The sequence below is a fragment of the Arvicanthis niloticus genome, chromosome 4, assembly GCF_011762505.2.
Source record: "Arvicanthis niloticus isolate mArvNil1 chromosome 4, mArvNil1.pat.X, whole genome shotgun sequence".
In the NCBI taxonomy this organism is placed as follows: Eukaryota; Metazoa; Chordata; class Mammalia; order Rodentia; family Muridae; genus Arvicanthis; species Arvicanthis niloticus.
Genome location: NC_047661.1, coordinates 79,228,434 through 79,247,592, shown reverse-complemented (window position 1 = coordinate 79,247,592; position 19,159 = coordinate 79,228,434). Strand labels below are relative to the sequence as shown.

The 19,159-nt window shown below is 41.6% G+C and overlaps 1 protein-coding gene across 2 annotated transcripts in view; it reads right to left on the bottom strand.

Moving 5' to 3' along the window:
- Nucleotides 1-19,159, bottom strand: part of Gdap2 (ganglioside induced differentiation associated protein 2) — a 39,672-nt gene extending 20,513 nt beyond the window's left edge. The window contains exons 1-5 of one of the 2 annotated variants that reach the window (XM_034500929.1): nucleotides 18,943-19,159; nucleotides 11,693-11,932; nucleotides 9,234-9,373; nucleotides 2,827-2,980; nucleotides 2,488-2,576 (exon numbers count right to left, since the gene is read on the bottom strand). In XM_034500929.1, the coding sequence (XP_034356820.1) occupies nucleotides 2,488-2,576; nucleotides 2,827-2,980; nucleotides 9,234-9,373; nucleotides 11,693-11,868 (559 nt within the window). In that variant the 5' untranslated portion in view covers nucleotides 11,869-11,932; nucleotides 18,943-19,159. The remainder of the gene's footprint in view (nucleotides 1-2,487; nucleotides 2,577-2,826; nucleotides 2,981-9,233; nucleotides 9,374-11,692; nucleotides 11,933-18,942) is intronic. The other variant, XM_034500931.2, reaches the window with a different exon arrangement.

The window sequence follows — 19,159 nt, the reverse complement described above, 5'->3', positions numbered from 1 at the left end:
ACATGCCTTATAGACGCTTTAACTAGTGAAAGTGACATCCAGGATATTAACACTTTCAACACCAAAGCATGGATGATTAGAATAAGTACCAAGGGCTTCTTGCCTTACTGCTGGCTGCTCCTGGATAGGACAGAGCACAGCAGACCAGCAACTAAAATTCTAGTTGAATAAATAACCCTGTAATTTTACTTCACTGTTGATGTTTATGGTTTTTCAAGGGCTTTAATTGTACATAGACTAGGGGGAAAAAAAGATAGTATAAAACGTCCTGGGATACTGGGCAAAGAGCCATTAGGTTTTTGTATAAACATGTTTTGCTAATAGTTTAATAAGCAAGAAAGCTCTTGATTTGAAAGACATATGTTAATGAACTCACTCTTAGCAAGCATGCACTATAAACGTGTACAAGCCATTCATTATTTTCAAATTCCAGAAGTACATTGTCTCGGTGTTTGTTTGTTCTGAATAAGATCCTCTATAATTTTCCACATTTAAGGTCTAGGTGAAATGGTCCTTAGATAATTTGACTAGCTCAGTTTTAAGAGCTACTTGCTTCCTTTCTACCAATTACATTGCTAGAAGTAATCGTCCCACTATTGATCTTTATTGTAAATTACTTTTAAAATTTGGGGGGGGTGGTCTGAGGTATTATTACTATGTAGTAAAGCAACCCTTTGGACCATTTTCCCAGAACAATGCATATAGGGAATTCACATAGTGGTATTTAAGGAGGATGTGCAGGCAAACCAAAGCAACCAAACTCCTCCCTTGAAACTTGCCTAGGTCTTGCCATCTGCAGTTAGGATTCTTACTCATCACATTTATGAGGACTGTTAAGCTCTTGGGATAGTTTTTAAAGTCTGTATTTCTGAACACTGCTTCGTATAAGAGACCACAACATTCTTCTTTTTCTTCTTTTTTTAAATAGAAGAAAGTTTATTTGGGCTAATGGTTCCAGAGGGGCAAGAGTCCCTCATGATGGAGAAGCATGGCCACCATGTCAGGCATGGTAGCAGAAGCAGGAAGTTGAGAGCTCACATTATAAGCCACAAGTAGGAAGCAGTGCGTGTACACCTCAAGTAGGGCAGTGCTTTAGATTCTCAAAATCTGCTCCAGTGACATGAGGTACTCCCTCTATAAAGGCTGTATCTTCTAAACCTACTGGGGACCATGTGCTCAAATGCCTGATAATGGGGAGATACTTCTCATTCAAATCATTACTGCAGGCTTCTGAAAACTGGTGGACAAGTTAGGTGGATAGGCAATGTAGGTTATGAAGATTGCCCAAACCCTGTGAAAAAGATTCACTCAAAATGTACCGCAGCATAAGGCCACTGTGAGACCCTTTAGGTATTTAAAGATGAGCATCATATCTGCATGCCACTGGTGTTTCAAACAAATTGTCCTCATCTGTCGTGTCTGTGACAGTGACCTAAAATGTATGGAATACACTGCGGACATGGACTCTCAAGCTGAGAACTAGTTTTGTTTTGTTTTGTTTTTTTTGGAACTGAACTCAGAGACCCATACTTCCTAAGTACAAACTCTGTCACTGACCTATGCCCTCAGTCCAACACTGTACTTTTATACAAATTTCTATACAGGTCAGTTTGGACTCAGTGATTTTTAAACCTAAGCACACAGAGTTTTATATTCAAGGAGTACTTCTGGAAGGTGCTGTCTGTTGGACAATGCTTTTTGTGCACTGTGTATTCAAATGTTGATTTCTGTACCCAGAGATCTGGTTGCTGTTCAGACTCTGGTATTGTCATTATTATAAAGCATCTTCCAACTCAGTATATTGTAAAGCATTGTTCTCTATCACCTTCTGATTGCCTAAAATAAAACGCCTATGGCCTATAGCAGAAAGCAGAATTATAAGGTGGAACTTTTGGAAAGAGGGATAGAGATAGGAGGAGGAAGAGGGGGAGAGGGAGGGGGAGAGGGAGACTGACTGACTGACTGACTCTGGGAAGGAACCAGGTGAGGGAGATTCAGCCAGCTGGACAAGAAGGAAGAAGCAGGCCAGAAGGGAAGGAGAGGTAACTAACCAACCATGTGGCAGAACTAAGATTAGTAAGAAATAATGCTTGGCTATAAGGCCAAAAGCTTATAAATAAATATAGTCTCCATGTCATTATTCAGGAACTGGGGTGGGCATAGAAAGGCCCAATGGTTACAGCTGTCTAAATAGAAAAATACTATTCAAATATATTATGAATTTGTTTTTGCTGCATTTTTATAAACTGTTAAGATTATTCTTATTTGATTCAAATACTCATTACATTAATTATATTTTCTAGTACGGCATCATTTTCAAACTTAATGAGCAAGTATTGTAAGCCTTTACACATACTAATTGAGAACTCTGCAATATAGCAACGCAAAGTCTGCCAGAATATCACGATGCTCTCTAGTTAGAGCTTTATCTAGCAATGGGACATGTTAAGACCTTGATTTATATGTGGCACCTCCAGCATCACTTACGAAGAGCGATGTGTGTTGCATCCTCTAGTGGATAACCTCGCTTTGCAGAATTGATGACACAGAAGCCAACAGAAGACATGGACTGTTCTCTGCAACCAGACAGAAAACCCAAAAGTTGTATTAAAACAATTTTCTACATCCATAATCCACAAGTATTCTCAAAATGCAAATCTGCATCTCTTTCACCATCAATCAATTTACAATAGTTAACTGTATCATTTGACAGTTATATTAATGTAAAATCTAACCATACTCTGAGAGATACTATCTGAGCCCTTCAGAGTCTGCTTTCCACAGTGAGGTTTCATCTCTGACAGCATGTGAGGGAACAGGCCGTACTTTGCCAGCTGAAGCACGTTTCTGTAACAGAAGTAGAGCGAACTCTCTGCTGCAGTGCGATAGCGGCTCTTATACTTAGGTCCCACAGTGTGAATGATGAACCGAGCAGCTAGGTTAAAGCCTTTTGTCAATTTTGCTTCACCAGTTCGGCAACCTGGAAACAAAGGGGACACATAAAAGCCTGTAAATATTAGAAAAACACAAATATGCAAAACATAAAACAGTGCATTAAGAACTGTGAGGAATGTTATTTAAAAAAGAACTGAACACAAGCATCCACGTCTGTTCCTTCTGTTCTTGTGGCACTGAGACGGACAGCAGGTATAAGCACAATCTTATATTACAAGATGGGGAAGACACAGAGCAGAGGATTATCCAGGTTTTTGAGGGAAGAAAAGTCAATGGTCTATGGGTAACTGGCTTAGCAAAGGAGAGAAACTTAGCAGCCTGCAAAATAGAGACAGCAGTATGAAGCTGACTGCATTGAAAGGCAGAGTCAGACTTAAAGCAAATTTCTTCATTTAAATCCAGAGTCCATTGGGAACCCCTTGATCAGATCAGTGGTTAGATGTGAGCATCTGCCTCTGATTATGTCAGACTCTGGCAGACCTCTAAGGAGACAGCTATATTAGGCTCGGAGCACATAGGGAGGGACCCATGACTCCATCTGTATATGTAGGGGAGGATGGCCTTGTCAGGCATAGGTGGGAGAGGAGATCCTTGGTCCCATGAAGGCTGAACACCAAGTGAGGGGGAATTTGAGGGTGGGGAGGTGGGAGTGGAGGGGTAGGTGGGGGCACATACTCATAGAAGCAGGAGGATGGAGATGGGATAGGAGGTTCCTGTGTGGTGGGGGGAATGGGGTAAGGGGATAAAATCTGAAATGTAAATATAATATCCAATAAAAAAAATCAAATTCAGAGTCCAAAGTGTCCATTTGTGAATTCTGGGTATGTTTATGGCCTCACCACTTTGATTTCCTACTTAAGGGAGATACTGGCCTTAGAGGATCAAATGAGTTAAATTATGCAAAGTGCACACATGTAGCAGTGCCTGTCGTTATTATTTCTGGAGAACACTAGAAAGACTCCTAATTACTTGTCAGACCATGCTGAGATGTGGGACTATAACGAGATGGCTTGGGTATACAGACAATCAAAGCCACAGCAACTCTCCTCACACTAGCGTGGCAAGGTTATACTTTCTGATGCAACAGAACATTATACAGAATACAGAAGAGTATTCCCTGGAGATGTTGGACAAGAGTTTCTGGAATCCAAAACCCCACTCACAAATGCAAAGAGGGGCTTCAGTTAAGGCACTAATGCTGTTAGGGAAATGCTAGCTGCTTACCACCGTCAGTTGTCTAACATGGTTATCTAAGGCCAAAGACAAAGAACGAGTTGAGGCTGATAATTAAAGCAATCCCTTCAATTCCCCCAATTAAAACCACAGGATGTCTGTTCTACCTGAGACCCACCATCCAATAGCCTTGCTGCTATGGAGTAAATCTGTGCATTGTGAAACTTCATGGTGGCATGTGGTGACATCAAAGCGTGTGTCTTTGGGAGGTGAGAGGAATGAGACGAGATCATGCTGGAATCCTCACAGTTAGGATGAATATCTTTCCAACACAATCCAGAGACTGCTTCCTCTTACGTGAAGAGGCCCAGAAACTCTCAGAAGAACCTGATCTGCCACCATCCTGAAACTAGACTTCCAGATCCCAGAACTCAGAGAATTAAATATCTATAAGCAACTTCATCTGTACCCTGTCAGCAGCTTGAATGTATTAAGCAGCCAAGCACGGTGAACCACAGCTGTAATCCCATCATTCAAAGAGGATGAGTCGGGGTCCAAGTTAAAGGATAGACTGGGCTATACATAGTAAGTTCTGAGCCAGTATGGGCTACATAAGACACTATTGTAAACGAGCAGGCAAACGAGTAAGGCAGGCACAAAACATGCCTGTTAGCTTCTCAGTTCCTCCTCAAACACCCAGGAAGATCCCCAGGAAGTGAGGAAGTAGACAAAATGAACTGATGTTCCTAATATACAACAGGCAGGGTAGAAACTTACAACATGATCAGAAGTCCTGACACTAGGAGTGTAATGCAGACATGTGAGAGGATGCAGGACCTCTGAGTCAAGACCAGAATGCTGTTTTAAAAAATATAGAGAGGACAGAAAAACAGCACTTATGCATATTTGCTACAGACTGCTGAAACCATAAGAACAGGGAAGTTCAATAGGGGCTGAAACTACAGCTGAAGAAATCACAGAGAGAAAAACAAAAGAAATGAAGAGATAACAAAAAAACCAAACAAACAAAAAAAGGAAGACAAACCAAGAAAATACAGCATGCAGTTAGATTTCTTCCAAGAAAGAAATATGAAAAAAAGCGAGAATCTTCCCAGAACTGAGCACCTCACTCCTCACTCTCTAGTGATCTGTGGGGGTTGCCAAGGAGGATGAACTGAGCAGCTACTAAGCAGTGAAGGGTCAGTGACCTAAAAGCCTCAGGTGGCCTGGAACACTCTGGACAAAGGTGAGTGACTGACAGCATTCATGGGAGCCTCTGAATAGAAACTCCACAGACCAAACCTGCTACACTCTACCTTTAGACTACAGAGGAACTGACCTGCACACAGACTCTTCCATCTTCAAAGTCCCCCACCTCCCATTTTTTAATCCTATAAACCCCCAAAACCTCATCCCACATGTGCACAGTCTCCCTTATGCAGAGACTGTGGACCTTCAGCCGTTCTGATTAAAGAATACGTGTGCTTCTGGAGATGCTGGACTTCTCTCAATCCATATCGAACAAGGATGTGTCCTGACTGAATACAAGGTTTTGATAAAATAACCTCAAAGGACATTTCTGGGCAACTGGAAATGTTACCTATAATTTAGGCTTTAGATCTACTGTCTGAAACCAAACAGCAGAATGCATCTTCTAAAGATGTTATACATACCACACTCTTGGAAGCAGTACACATGTAATTACCTTCTCTTTCTAAGAATATGTGCATATGTATACCTTCATACTACATATGGAAAGAGCCAGAACTGGCGATATTTGAGTGGTGGGTAAATAATGGTTTTAGTTACTTTAGTTTGTATGCACATTATTTTTTATATTGCTTGCAAAGTAGAAAATTGCTAGCTAAAAGAAAATATGTGTATTATTTTGATTTTTAAAAAATAGGTAACAGGCGAACACATAATTAGTTTGTTGTAGAGATTTCTTACATCAGAGTTTTGAACAGAAAAAAGCTTGGCTTGGTGATGCATACAAGTAATACCAGCATTTGGGAGGCAGAGGCAGAAGGAATGAGTCTAGGGGTAGCCTGGGGTACATGAAACCCTGTTCCCCCTGACCAAAAAGGAACAAATATCTTGTTCTTGGGCTAGCACTACTCTTGTATTGTTCCTAAGAACTCTGGATGCTGGAAATCATGACTGAAAGTGCTGCTCTAATCCCACCTGCCATGTATTTGTCTCTTCTAATCCAAAGCCTGAAAGCTGAATGTTGTTAGAAACATTTAAAACATCATCTTGAAGGGTTTTCAGGTTTGAAAAATAAACCCAGTTCAGTAAGTAAGATTATCTCTGGTCTTAGTTCTGTCTAGTGTGATGTCTGCCCTTCACCACATGTCCTGCTCACCAGCACTGAGTATCTGCGTTACCAAAGATGATTCAACATTTCAAATGCACTTCTTTGCAAGTCCTAAGCCCACAACAATGAAGCACAGAGGCTGCTGAACGCTGGGAGCAAAGAGTGCTAACCAGAAAACAGCAAGCAAAAATTGTAGTACACACTTTTCCACCCCTGAAAGCATACACTTCAGTACTGAGTCAGAGAACACAGGCAACAACCTGTGGTCCCAGCATCTCCTTACTGTGCATGTGCAGCCTTTGACTTGTTTTGCTGGCTCTGCATATGTGCTCTGGGCTGGAATAAGCAGCCCCATGAACCCAGGTCTTCTAATTCTTTATAATGGGATACAAAGGACAACTCATGCAACTTTTGCTTTTATGAAAATAACCAAGTTCAAAGTGTGAAAGTTGTACTGATTGGGCACAGGCTAAATGGCTACTCAAATCCTACATGATCCACCTTTAGAAAGCTCTATTTCTCAGAAAAAAAATTTTCTAGCCAGATTGCAACACAATTTTCTAGATCAAGAATTCCAGCAACACACTAGCTGTCACCATCCTTGTTCAAAGCATCCCTTCTCTAGGGTTGAGAATAGCTAGTGTTCCCTCCAAATCCTCTCTAGGCTAATTCTTTGAACTATTCAGTACTGTGCCTTCTGTAACACCTAAAACCCTAATACTTTTTCTTTAGGTGTACCCCAGTTTATCATTCTTTTTTTTTTTTTCCCACGAGACGTGGGAGGAGACGAGTGGGAGCGAGCGGGATTCGAACCCTCGCGGGGCCCTCTGCGCGCAGCCTTATGGGCTGTGCCACCCAGTTCGCTTCAGTTTACCATTCTTAAAGAAAGTACAACTACAATAAAAGCTCCCTGGTCTCCCCAGGGGTCTCAGCACAGAGCAAATACAGCCTCCTTTAGCACTGATGACTTGTTCTGGCAAAGCAGTATAAGAGTGTGAGCTTTGAATTTATTCAGTTAAAGCCTTGGGAGTTTCATTTCTCAGTGACTTAAAGGACAAGATGTTATCTTCACTGGGCAGTTCCTCCTTACAAAATGTTCACACTACTCAGGACAGCGTCCTCACCATAACAACCTAAAACATCACAACATGGTTAAGGCACAACTGAGAAGCATCACCCTGTAGGCTAAGAGCACATTCTATGGGACAAAGGACCTTTCTGAAGGAAAAGGAATCTGGGCACTGCAGACATTAGGAAGACTTGAGAGTACGCAGCTGAGAGAAAGGGCAACAGCAGACACAAACCACAGAGAAGCTTCCAGAGAGCAAGTGATGATCCTTTGGGATACTTTGGGTTAGTCCTGGATTTTGAAGGCAAAAGGCAGTGTGGAATGAGACTGGAGACAAAGGAGTGAAATCATTCAGGCACTGGAGACTAGCTTATGGATTCTACAGGATCACTAAATGGTTTGCAGTTGAGGAGCAAAGAAGGAGGGGTGCACAGTTTACTATGCAAACACTGGCTAGTGTGTGGAAAACAGGTTTTGTGAAGAATAACATAAAGAGGCCAGTTGGCATGGAAGGAGAAAGGAAGTGGTAGCAGCAGTACAGCCACGGTAAACAGGACTTGATTACACACTCTGGGGAGAGGATAATGAAGAAGAACATGTTAACCCTAAGGTTTTTTGAACAAAAAAAATGGAATGGAAGATATGTTATTCTACTGATGGTAAGTATTCCATATGTACAAGAAAGACTGACAATCTGGTTCCCTGGCCTGACCCTGTGTACCATTCTAAATTTCATGCAAGGCTATAACCTTAATCTTTATCTTTTTTTGTCTATGTTTTGCTTATATTTTCAGTTAGTTTATTTGATATGTGTGTGTAGCATTCTGTCATAAATTTGGCAAGTCATCACTTGTAATCATTTACTAATTAACAAAAATGTGACAAGGTGACAGTGTCACCTGTTTAGACCTTCAGCGGCCACTGACGATCTCTTCAGGTCAGCACTGGTCCTACAAACAGGGAGAGCTCCCTAGTAATAGCAGCAACGACAGAACTTAATCCCCACTATGCCACCTGGTGTCCCCCACTGTGGTATTTGATTTCATAGTGATACATTTTGTGTAAAATCATTTTGCTTTTCCACTCTCTGTATTATTTTCAGGTATCACTCTATGATACATGAATATGCACATGCATGCTTACCCCATAAGGGTTTTTTCCAGACTAGCTTCTTTGTTACCTTTTCCAAAGATCTTTTCAGTATTTTCTTGAAGAGCCTTTCTAATTTCTACATATTTATTATGGCATCTATTATAGTTTGATTAAAGGCTTTTCCAACTCACCTCAGTCCTCCTCTATATCCCAATGGCCTTTGCTTACTGGCTTGCTTTTCACAAGTTTCCTCAACCTGCTTTTTAGAACTTAGGACCACCAGCCTAGGGGCAGCCCCACCCACAATAGGCTGGGGCCTCCTACATCAATCACTATATTAAGAAAATGCCATGTAGGCTTCCCTACAGGCCACTCTGATGAAGGCCTCTTTTAAATCTGTGCTCCCTCCTCTCAGCCCACCATCATTTTAAAATTCAGCACATGACTGATAGTTGTACTGTTAGTAAAATCTTAGGGGATTTTATGCACTGTGGGGGTTATAAAAGTTTCACCAACAGAAAAATCAGCTTTACATAGAGTTCTCTAGGAACACCCAATACACTTCCTCATAGTAGAAGACATCCAAGTGTTCCCTAAGCAGTAACAAGCCTAAGAGCGTTCACTCACCTTTAAGTTTCTGTAGGTCTTCCTTCAAATCTGGCCCCGCAAGCATGAAGATGCTCTCTGACACAGGGTTCTTATCTGTGAGGCTTTCATTGCTGGTATTCACAATGGCTGTACAGTTCAGTAATGCCACGTCTCCTTTCCTGATGGACCAACAGATAAACAGCAACTGTGAGACAGATGAGGGAGATAACTGGCCTAGTTTCTAGTTTCTCCAAAACCTTCCATCTCTGCAATATCAGCTTCTCAGTAGCAGAAAAGTAGAAATGGGGAAAAAATGCCCAACTCAAATTAATCTGCCATCTTAGAACTTTACAGTAACTGCAGAATTCGCAGAACCATCATGGTGTACATTTGCACCTTGCCATATTTCCTTCGTTATAACAGAAGGCTTACACAGTTAAGGGTAGTTGATTATTACAGTTTAAAATTAGCATCAGTCATAATACTCAAAAAAAATATAAACAATCTGACTGTCAACCAGGGAGCTGATAAGTTTGCTCTTAGTGTGCTCACATTAAGTCATAAAAAGAAAAGTACTCCCTGAGCTTGGGGACTAATGTGGTTAATAATGGTCTGTCTTTCTAGGGACAAGTAGTGGTTTTGTTGGAACGGGGGGATTAGCTAGGACTTACTGCATAGCCATAACCTACTGGTAGAAATCTGTATAATTATTATCAAGATGAAGTTATAAATTCTTAAATGGTACAAAATTTACTTTGATCTCAAATTTAAGGTTTTCATTGGTACGAGCCTCTTATTAATATAAAAATGAGATGAATATTGATACACTCATGGACATTGTGCCTGTATAACACATTTAGGAATACAATGCCTAGACCCAGCCCTTTTTTAACTTTTTTAACTGATTTGGGACGGTTAACCTATGAGTTAAGGGACTATAGCAAATTCATATTTTTGAGTTTATTGTTAGGGTGCTTTCCATATTTTACTTAGAAATAGCTGAGAGGAGTTAACAGAAAACAGCCCAGGTTTCCTTACATGGATAGTTGGTTTTCAAAACATCAGAAGTCCATAGAACTGATGCTACAAATATTTATATATTAATGTTCATATTGATTAGAGACCTGTCTGCTCCTGACAGCTTCCTGTCGTGGATTCTAAGAAGAAATTGAGCATCCTTGGAGTTACTCCAGTTGTGTGGTAACAGCCACTAGGCAAGAATTGCCTCTCTCCATCTACAGACAAATTACTGTCCAGAAAAGGACACACATGCAGAATAGTCGACTGATTATATCTGCCTAGACTGAGTAATCAGTCCTTAATAATCCTGCATCACCAAGGTCTGTCAGATGATTCTGGGCCAGAAGGCTGAAGATTTGATGCTCCAACGTTCGGTAGTATAGGGGCTTTTCAGGTGTTCAGAGGTCTCTATAAATTGGCTAAGTTTTAGAAGCTATGCTTTGTGCTTCCCACAATTATAGTTAACTCAGTCATTCTGGATTTCTGACGGGGTTGAAAACTTATAGCTATTTACCGTAAGAGAAAAGATTTGAGTGGATGGTCGTCAGCTGACATTCATCCTAAAGCCAGGTTCAGAACTAAATGTTTTAGTTAGGATAGATGACAGAGGTGCTGGTTAGTCAACAAAATGATGGACTGGGTATTAGGACTATCTTGTACCTCACTGGTACAAATTGGCATAATTATACTCTAATTGTATTTTGAGAGAAAAGTTTCATTTTAACAGGAAGGGTGATGTGTAGGAGGAGCTAAGGTAGGAGGAGTACTGAGAGGAAGAAAAGGAGTAAGAAGAGGAGGAGAAGGATAGGAGAAGCTAGGTGATGAAAGAGAGAAAGAGGGGGGAGACAGGGAGGCAGATATTCATGAATCTCCACCAAAGATAGTTGTTATATCTAGGTCGGTCAGAGGGTTACACCTCTGATTGAACAATTCCAAACTTATAACGCTTATGATTAACATTATTTAAAAAAATGTATAAATGCAAAAAGGAAAAGGGGGCATGGGATAGGGGTTTTCTAAGGGGGGGGAATGCGGAAAGGGGATGACATCTGAAGTGTAAATAAAATATCTAATAAAAAAAAAAGAAAAAAAAAGGAAAAAAAATAAAATTAAAAAAAAAGAAAGAAAAGTACTATTTTGTACTACACTGAAAACAGTAGTCCAAAAGTCTCGACATATTCTACTGTACAAATTTCAAATATGTAAAATGTCTAAAAGAGGCAAAGCAACAAGATTAGTTCTGAAGATGAAGGGAATATCACTGTCTTAACTGTGGAGAGGGCTGCATGGATGCACACAGAGAGGGCAGCAACATTTAAGCTGTGCATTTTAAAGCTGTACAGTTTACTGCATGTTGATTATATCTCAATATGGCTGTATTGTAAAAGCAATATTTCAATAATGCTAGGAGTTCAATAAAAAACTTCAGAGGAAAATTATGAGAATTCACACGCAATAAGGTATAATGAAAAGGTTACCAAAGAACCACTTTTCCATTAATGTCCCGATTATAAAGAAAAGGCGATCTGTTTGTGTCTTCCTGGAATGCCTCAGCTGTGCCGTCAGAGGTGTTTACTTCATCTTCATATGAGTCACCCCAGCTTAGCAGGGTGTCCACATCCACAAACTGGGAAGGTGCACCCAAGGGATCCATGGAATGGGAACTTCAGCTTGTGGCCCAAACTCTTTGGCAATTCAACAGTCCCTGGAGATTTTAGCTTAAAAGAGAAAAGGGGGTCATTTTAAAACAAAAGCACAAATACCAAGCGCAAAATCACTTTGATTCTACCACACCAACGCACCAGACTCTGCTGTGGGACAGGATGAGACAAGAGTACACTGTGTGTCCACAGTCATTGTAATGACCTATTACAACAAAGACAACAAAAATGCCTTCAAAATCTTGCAAGCACAAATTCCTTTCACGGAACCGCATCGTTCCATGATTGGAATCATCACAAATCACAATAGTTCCACTTTTCAGAAAGGCCCATTCATTCAACCCTTTGAGCACCCACTATTGCAAAATAAATAAAACACCATATGCTATACTATGAGGTATAAAATGATAAATAACATGTAAAACTTAAATAATTCCGTTTGATAATAATGTGGATATGTTAGGCTGACTGAGACAGGGGTCCCTACACTTAGTAGTAAGAGAGAATAAAGGTTTCAATTAACAATCAAAGAAGATGAGGCTTGGATTTAAGAGGCAACATATGGGGGCTAGAGAGATGGCCCAGTAATTGAATACATACTGCTCTTGTAGAGGATCTGATTTGGCTCTCACTACCCATGGCGAGAGGCTCACAGCCACTGGTAACTCTGGCTCTAGGATATATGATGCCCTCTTCTGGCCTCTGCAGGCACCTGCATTCATATGTACCAACCACACACAGACATGCACATACATACTTAACTATAAATAAAGTAAAATCTTTTTTAAAAAGAGGTAACATGCAGAGGAAAGATGAGCAGGATCTGACAATACACAGGATATGGTATATGAGTCTGCATGGCTAGATAGCTGGTTGAACAAAGTTGGAAGAGAAGGGTGAGTTTCTAGAGTTGGACCTAGGCCATGGACAATTCCACCAGAGAAAGGGATGTTCAATTTACCCCTAGCTCCTACAGCTGTTTCGTTAACTGTATCCTCATCCATCCCCTGAACATCTGTAAGCACTGAGTGTGTGTTAGGTACTATTCTAAGTCCTGGGGACTCTGGTAGCAGGGCACTTCTACCTTTTGGAGCTCATGTGTCTGCAGAGAAGAAAGGTGACAATACTAGTGTAAAGAGAGCACATTCCAGAGAACAGGTGACATGTGAGGAGCAAGCCAAGGAAGCAAGAGAGGAGGGAAGCAGCCAGGGCAAGGACCAAAGTGCGGGGAAGAGTGAGCTGCAATCCAGGGGGAGCCAGGAAGCCATCTAGGTAATGATTTAGATAATAAGACTGGTGCTGAACAAGGCCAGATGATGTAGCTGTAAAACCATACTACAATCCTTAGCTCCTGCTCTAAATATGAGGAAACAAAATACAATGCTTGAAATGAAGACTCTAGCTAGGGAGAGCAAGAAGGGCAAGAGTAGCAGTAGAAGATACAAGAGGACCCTAGGAGAGATGGGTGGCCAGGAGAAATGTCAGATCTGGGGTACAACTGACAGGAATACAGAGGGCGAGGGCACACACAAGTGAGACAATACCTAGATTACTTCCCTGAGCAACCGAGTTGGATAGTAGTGTTACTTATAAAGAGGAAGTATTGGAGTAAGCTGTAGGGTGAAGGAAAATCAAGAGATTTCCCCATTCCATCCTTTTGAATGTGCTGAGTTCAAAATGCTCATTACATCGCCATGAGTTTACTGTCAAACTGACAATTGAATGCTTGAGGCCAGAGCTCAGAGCAGAGGTTTAGCTAATAGATCTAGAAGTCTCAGCATGTGCAATGTTGAAAACTATAGGAACTAGACAAGACTGTCTTCAGAACAAATGCAAACAGCAAGAAAGAGCTCCTAGGCCTGAGTACTACAGCAAAATGTATACTAAGAGAAGAGCATACATGAGAAAGCGGCTAACACAGGAAGGAAGCTCAACAAAGACAGTAGTGGAAGGCCAACAGAAGAGGGTGTTCATGGAGTGCTTTGGAAAGATCAGCCAGAGCGGAGTGATACCAAAGATCAAGATCACACTGGTTCAGACAGCAAGCAGACAGAAAAAGAAAATCGATCTGGGAACTAAAAACTTTGACATGAGAATAATGCTTGTCGTCACACTCAGGGCGAACAGTTGCCCTTCCAAAACTAATTTATTCATGTTTCTTGGTGAGAGACATAGCTACTAACTAGAGGCACAGATGTATCAGAATATGCAAATTCTTCTATACAAATTGTTAGAATGTGGGAAGTATGGTCATTCTAAGATAATTTGTTTTCATGCTTAATATTTATACTAAATACTTAAGATTAGTTTTCTAGATGTTATACTTAGTTCAGCTAGCCTTTGAACCTGGAGGCAAACACATGCCACATGTTTACAAATACTCAGACCTGCTCCAGGCAAGACTGAACAGAGAACAAATGCCACTGACTCAAGGTAATGACTGCAGACATTCCTGATGGCCAAGTAAATAAATGAATAATTGCTTCTTGAAACTAAATTCTATTTTTGACTCTAACACCTGCTTCTAGAACATCTGAAAATCAACAAAAAGTTAAATGGTCAAGAAAAAAAAGAAGCTCAGCTTTGCTGTGTTCTTCTTTTCTCTGTGGCAGAGGTAAGATCACATTGTGTGCATAACTTTGAACCTAGTCAAGTGACTATGTCCACACACAGCGCATAAGTGGAGTGCGGCACAATGCAAGTCATGACTCTCTGTGTGTCGGGGCCTAAGTTCAGATCCCTGAGTCAACATCTGTGAGCTGTGATCCTTGAGGCAAAGCTAGTATTTATAGCTAAAGCAGAGGTAATTAACTCACAGGCTTATGACGACGAATGCAATGATCTGTGCCAAAACTACACACAGCAGAGCACCTGACTCAAAACAAGGCACAATAAATTACCTGTTTAGATTTCCTCAAGGCCAATGTGACCACTGCTGAGATGAAGTTCTATTTCCATGGGCAGCAAAGACTCCATACTTGCTGTCAAATGCAAGCTAAATGCAGAGTGCTGAACTAAGTTACAGTCCTACAAATCTTGATGTCATGACTTCCCTTGTCATGTCTTGTTACTCCCTAAATAACCCAACATCTGCTCCTATGTCACTAGGGGAAGGAAATCACACAATCAGCAATGCTGACTGTTGGACATCAATACTACTGCTCAAACCACTTATTTCTCTCTAGTTCCAAATCCATCTCCATGTACTCTTCTCCAACTTCTGAGTTATCTCAGGGTATGTTCTGCATGCTTAATCCAGCCAAAAAGTAATTCAAGTACTTTACCAGCTGCCCTTTACACGAATAACAACAATTCTCCCTGAACATCTTCCTCTTTTCTCCCCCTCAGTCCTCCCACTTTTAAAAAATCTTTCCTCCCTCATTTCTTCAGACCATAGAAACATCTCCTCAGTTTGTTTGTTTTGAACTAGGGTTGAACCTGGGCTGCAGACATGCTGGGCAAACACTATCACGTGCTATATCTCCAGCCCTTTTTTGCTCCTTTATTTTGAGATGAACATCCTAAGTTCCCTGGCCATACCCTGCTTACTAACTCACGCAGGCCTTGAAACCAGATTCTCCTGCCTCAGCCTCCTGAGTAGCTGAACATCAGGCGAGTGCCCCTAGGGGCCTGGCTCACCATGTCACTTTGTGTGAGCATGTGTAATGTCTCTGTGCATGGGTATATATAAGCATGTAAGTGGAGCTTAGAAGTCAACAGCAGGCATCTTGCTTTATTGCTTGTTCAACTTATTGAGACAGAGTCTCTCACTGAGCCTGGAGCTCGAAAATTCTGCCCAAACACTCAAGGATTCCATCTCTTGTCTCCTTCTTGCAGAGCTGACATCACAGGTACACACCAAAGCTTCTAGCTTCTTACCCGGGTGCTCAGGAGCCGAGCTCAGTCCTCCTCCCATTTGAGTGCTATAAGAGTGAGACACTGTTCTAGTCTCCACCTCACTTTTGAGTGCTGCGGAGTTCTACTTCCATTTATTCAATCTCTTGCAACTTTCCTTCAGCTCAACAATGGTTACAGCTCTGATTTCAAGGTCAACAGAAACGTAAGTTGATCATTTTCTCCTTGAAATCCTAGTCTTGTCTTTGATGTGTGGATGCACTTCAGTAGCTCTTCCATATACCTGATCATCTCTAGTTAGTACAGTTCGCTGGCTCCCTCTAGCTACGGAGGAAGTCATTATGAGTGCTAAATGAGCGATAACTAATGCTCACAGCTGATGGGGGCGGGGGGAGGGGAGGTAAGGACATTTTCTGGAAAGTGTCCTGAAAGTTAATTAAGGTTGAATTCTTCTTTTGCAGCTCCATCCCCACCTCCACGGAGAAACTGATTTTTCTCATTAAGAAGAGATTTAATTCATACTTGCTTCCAACATAAACTTCTGGCCATGCTCGTATGAAAGCAGAGCAGCAAACCCAAAGGTGGCCGAAAGCTAAACATTGTCTCACCCCACAGAACGTGTGTGTAAGAACTCATTTGCGCATAGATATGCATATATCTGAAAAGGATTTCCAGACTTAGATTAAAAATTCTAGAAATAGACTGAAAACAAGAAGGGGTCATGGGCATGATTGGAACTGGGGGTGAGGGGAGTGGGTACACAGATGACTATAGTAATCTATAACCTTAGCCAGAAATTGAATAACATGAAACCGAAAAGCACTTCCCACTGGAAATCAATTGATCCGTTCTGAACTTTGAACAAGCTTGCAAACAAACATTATAGTTTAGTAAAACAGGCTCCCAAGGCATAGTTTTATATCAAAAAGTTGTTGGTTTCCAGACTAGATCATATCTATGAATTAGGCCAAATACTTTCTTTCCATGTTAGTTTAAGAGCCCCAAACAAAAAGAAGCTACTAAATATTTTTTATGATTCAAAGAGCCCTTTGTACCTTATTTCCCCCTACATCCTGCCATCACTAGCTTTTAAAAAACAAAAATCTAAAATATGATTTACTTGAAAAATTGAATCGCCCAGAGAGACCAGATTTTACTATTCAAGATTGGGCAAGATCAGGCAGGGTACTTTGGATCACTATCTCAAAACCTGATTTTCAAACAGGTAAAAAAAAGAATAGCATCAAGTTGCATGTGGTGGCACAAGCCTTTAATCCCAGCACTGGGAGGTGAAGGTGGAGGCAGAGGCAGAGGCAGAGGCAGAGGCAGAGGCAGAGGCAGAGGCAGGTGGAGCTCTGTGAATCTGAGGCCAGTCTAGCTTATATAGATAGTTCAAGAACAGCCAGAATTATGTAGAGAGATCTTAATTCAACAAAACAAAACAAAATGAATTGTGTCACTTAAAAAAGGAAAGTGAGCATCACCTAACACAACAAGCCAACACGATGACTGTCAAATATTTATACAGGTGAGACTCGTCTGGAAAGGACACAGAGTTGGACCATGCATCTGACCCCTAATAATTAAGCAGCTTGTTTGTTGCTTTTGGTAAATAACAGGTTTACTATTCTTTATGGCTCTGTATTTCAATACTTAAATGCCCAGGCTATAAGGGTGAAAGCACCTACCATATTCATCCCAAAATGCCAAATCAACTATACTTAAAAGAGTTATTTTACGCAAATAGAAAGCTGCTCAGATGAAAACATGCCAGTGCTTAAATATATCAGCAATAAACACATTATAACAAAAAAAGGCCTCTAACCTTAATCTATGGTCCCAGGTAAACTGGTAACATCACCATTCAAAAACACACAAAACACATGTTTACTAGTGAGTTAGCAGTGTCACCTATGTATTAAACAACCAGAGCATGCTTCAGTTGCAAGTCTTCATACAGTGTGCAATTTGAAACTTAAAGTAATAATGTTGTTCTTGAAGTACTAGATAAGAAAATGTGTAAGATTACGGTGTGCTATTTTAGCCTGTCGGGCCAGTACCTGCCTTTAATCCCTGCACTCTGTAGGCAGAGGCAGGTGGATCTCTCTCTGTGAGTTCAAGGCCAACATGGTCTACAGAGAGCTCCAGAACAGGGGCATTGTGAGACTCTGTCCAAGGAGGGGCTGGGGGTGAGGATGCTAGATATAGCACTTTATATCTAGACCAGGCTCAATTTCCAGTGAAATTGAGTATTAAAGTCATGAACCAAACCTGGCTTTGATCCCTCCATCAAAGATGACATCAATTGGCAATATCTAAAGGTTGGGCAAGCCTGAAATATTTCTAAACTGTTTTTCCACCAACGCACACACTTTTCACCTCTAACAAGGTAATACAGGAAGTAGGAACCATACACATTCATCCAAATGTTCCTCCCCTGCTTGAAATACATCTATCATCACGATTTCTTGCCTTCTCATTTATCCAACCCACTACAAACGATTCCTCAAAAACAATTTTCTTAAATACAGAAGATGAGTTGAACATGTTTTAAAATATGAAGAAAACCATACCTGGTACATAATACCTAAAATTAAAAAGGAAGACAAATCTACCCTGTCAACTACTCTTGTCTACATGTCTAATTTCTAGGCTGGCTACAAAGGTCTTGTTCAGTAAGCCATGACAAGGATTACTTCTTTTGTACAGTTATAGATATAGCTATATAGACAGCTACAGACATCAGATCTCCTTTCTACAACTTTTAGACCAGCCCAAGGATAGAAGAGGGCAGAACTGCAAGAGAAGGAAAGCTAATTTCCTCTTGTTAACAGACGGCTCAGTCTACAATTAAGGACCGGCAATCCCAGGGTCATTTCCCTCTCAAGTGGCCTGAGAGCGGAAATACAAAGCCAGGTCAATGTCACTCCAGGGACTGCGGGGTCTCTGGACAACTCAGCATCCTGGGCTCAGCGTCTGACCACAGCGAACCCAATTTATAGGACCCGCTGGACTCGACTTGAGCTGTCATCCGCATGGCTGCTCGGGGCACCGCGTCCCAGCAAACCCAGGAACCTGCGTCCTCCAGAGCTTCACGATCCAACCTGCACCGGTGCGAACCCTAAAACCGGGGCGGACCCGCCACCCTAATCCCTCTCGGCTGCCGCACCCGACTGTGCCACCCTCCCTTCCCGGCTTCGCCCTCCTCTCACAGCGCTCGGGCGGGCCCATCCGGGCGGCGGCCCGCAGCTCAGATCCGTAGCAGGAGTCGGGTGGATGACATCCGTACACTTTGATTGCCAGAGGCGGAGGCTGAAGCGAACGGGTCTCCAGAGGCCAGGGTGACTGGCGACAGTATTCTGACAGCGAATGTACCGCTTCCTCTCCGCCACGCCACCCAATCACAGCGCTCTGTCGTCACTTCCGCCT